Raw genomic sequence first — 2,092 nt, 5'->3', positions numbered from 1 at the left:
CCTGCTGCTGCTGAGCCAGAGCAGGGAGCTCTGACACCTCCACAGAGCCACCTGCTCAAGGGCAGCTCCCTCCTGGCTGGCTGTCCCTTCCCTGCAGCTCTGCTGTCCCCACATGCAGGTCCTGCTGTCAGGGTGGGCTCTCCCACCTCAGCCATGGCAAGCAGAGGGTCCCAACAGCAATGCTGTCACAGGGCTGGTGATGAGGGATCAGTGTCAGGGGGGGTGTCACGAGATTGGTGTCAAGGGACCAGTGAAACAAGGGTGGATGTTCAGGGTTTGGTGTCACAGGGTTCGTTGTGCAGGGGGTGTTGTCACACCCTTGAGCTGCATTCGGTGCTGGGAGAGCAGGGCACAAACCTCAGCTCAAACCTCACTCCCGTCTCTCTGACACATTGGCAGCGCCCACCACGCTCCCTCCGGCCCAGCTGACAGCTGCTGGGGTGGATGGGGAGCTGCTGGGGTGGAGGAGGAGCTGCTGGGGTGGATGGGGAGCTGCTGAGGTGGATGAAGAGCTACTGGGGTGGATGGGGAGCTGCTGGGGTGGATGGGGAGCTGCTGAGGTGGATGAGGAGCTACTGGGGTGGATGAGGAGCTACTGGGGTGGATGGGGAGCTGTTGGGGTGGATGGGGAGCTGCTGGGGTGGACATTCCGCTCGAGCAGCTGCTGCTCCTGCACTCGAGGCTCCGCCTGAGCCGTGGCTGGGGCTCTGCTCAGCGAGTGCTCAAAACACACCAGGGCAGGGAAGTGTCCCCTGGTTCAGTGGGGGAAGTTTGCTCTTTGTTCTGACGTTCCCAACACAGCGGGTTTCGTTTTTTCCTTCTTTTCCCAGGTGCAGTGAATGCAAAACCGTCTTCCACCGGGACTGCCACGCCCGGGCCCCGGCGTGCCCGCGCTGCGAGCGGCGGCAGCGCTACCAGCGGCAGCTGGAGGCCAGCACAGAGCCCAGCCCGGAGCCCGGCACTTACCTCGACACTGCCCTGGGAGCGGGCATGGCGGGAGGGACAGAGCAGAGCCCCCCTGCCTGAGAGCCCGTCCTGCGCCTGGCCCTGCCCTGGGGACAGGGACAGTGTGGGGTGGGTGCTCCTGCCCTGCAGAGGGACCTTCTGCCCAGCCAGGGCTAAAGAAAGGGGCTGGAAAAATCCATCCCCCTTCAGACTAACCGGGTGCTGTTCCCTGTCACCCTCCTGGTGCCAATGTCCCCTCCCAGTGGAACCCAGCGGCTCTTCAGGGTGTCAACCCGGAATTCCAGTCAAGGGTGTGGAGAACTGACATTGATCAAAGCTCTAGTTTTTTAGGATACTGAAAACTGGTATTTTTTTACATGGGGGTTTTGCACAACTGGGCTGCTCTGGGTGGTGGACCCACGCAGGGAGGGGACAAAGTGACACTTGTGCCTTTAGGGACCTGCATGCCCCAGGGGGACCGTGGGTGCCCCGAGCATCTCCCGCTCAGACAGCCCAGCCAGGGCCGTGGCCTCTGGGGAGAGCTGGGCCGCTCCTCCCAGCCTGCTGCTGCTCATCCTCGGGAGAAATTTTATTTTCCTTTAACCCCTCCCCACACAAAGATAATTAAAGTCTATTTAACAACAAGTGAAACGATTTCTGAGTTTGCTTCTCCTCAGTGGGACCTCGTCACAGTTTGAACCTGACACGGTGTCTGTGAGAAGAGGATTGGGAATGGGGATGCTGCCAGTCCCTTGTCCTCTGTCCTCCATCCTCCCTGCCCATCCCCCATCCTTCTTGCCCATCCTCCAGGGTTTCACTTGGGCGAGTAGTTGGGGGTTCTTTCCCCATTTTCCCTGCCCCATTTTCCTTCCCAGCTGCTCCCCAATGGTGTCAGCTTCTCCCATTGTTGTTTTCCCCACCGCTCGTGCTTGGAGGACTTGGGATGTGCCCACCAACACAGCAGAACTCCCAGGGGTGCATGGGGACAAAAACCAGGGCAGAGCAGCTCCCATGGGGCTCCCCTAATGGGGTCCCCATCCCACTGCCCAGGGAGGCCGTGCCAGATCCGGCAGCAGCGCAGATCCCGGCAGCAGCGGGGCTGGGCCCTTCCTGCGGCAGGAACCTCCCGAGGAGCCGTTTCCTCGTC

At 61.2% G+C, this 2,092-nt stretch overlaps 2 protein-coding genes across 2 annotated transcripts in view; both read left to right on the top strand.

Annotated features, from left to right (window-relative positions):
• Nucleotides 1-1,486, top strand: part of PLEKHM1 (pleckstrin homology and RUN domain containing M1) — a 21,602-nt gene extending 20,116 nt beyond the window's left edge. Inside the window, 1 exon segment of the mRNA XM_031063638.1 lies at nt 831-1,486. Within this exon segment, the coding sequence (XP_030919498.1) occupies nt 831-1,026 (196 nt within the window). The 3' untranslated portion in view covers nt 1,027-1,486.
• LOC102043988 (rho GTPase-activating protein 27) overlaps nt 1,195-2,092 on the top strand; it is a 13,751-nt gene continuing 12,853 nt past the window's right edge. The window contains exon 1 of the mRNA XM_031063636.1: nt 1,195-1,256. Coding sequence (XP_030919496.1) covers nt 1,195-1,256 — 62 coding nt within the window. The remainder of the gene's footprint in view (nt 1,257-2,092) is intronic.

The sequence above is a fragment of the Geospiza fortis genome, unplaced genomic scaffold, assembly GCF_000277835.1.
Source record: "Geospiza fortis unplaced genomic scaffold, GeoFor_1.0 scaffold373, whole genome shotgun sequence".
Taxonomy (NCBI): Eukaryota; Metazoa; Chordata; class Aves; order Passeriformes; family Thraupidae; genus Geospiza; species Geospiza fortis.
This window is presented reverse-complemented; position numbering and strand designations above follow the sequence as displayed.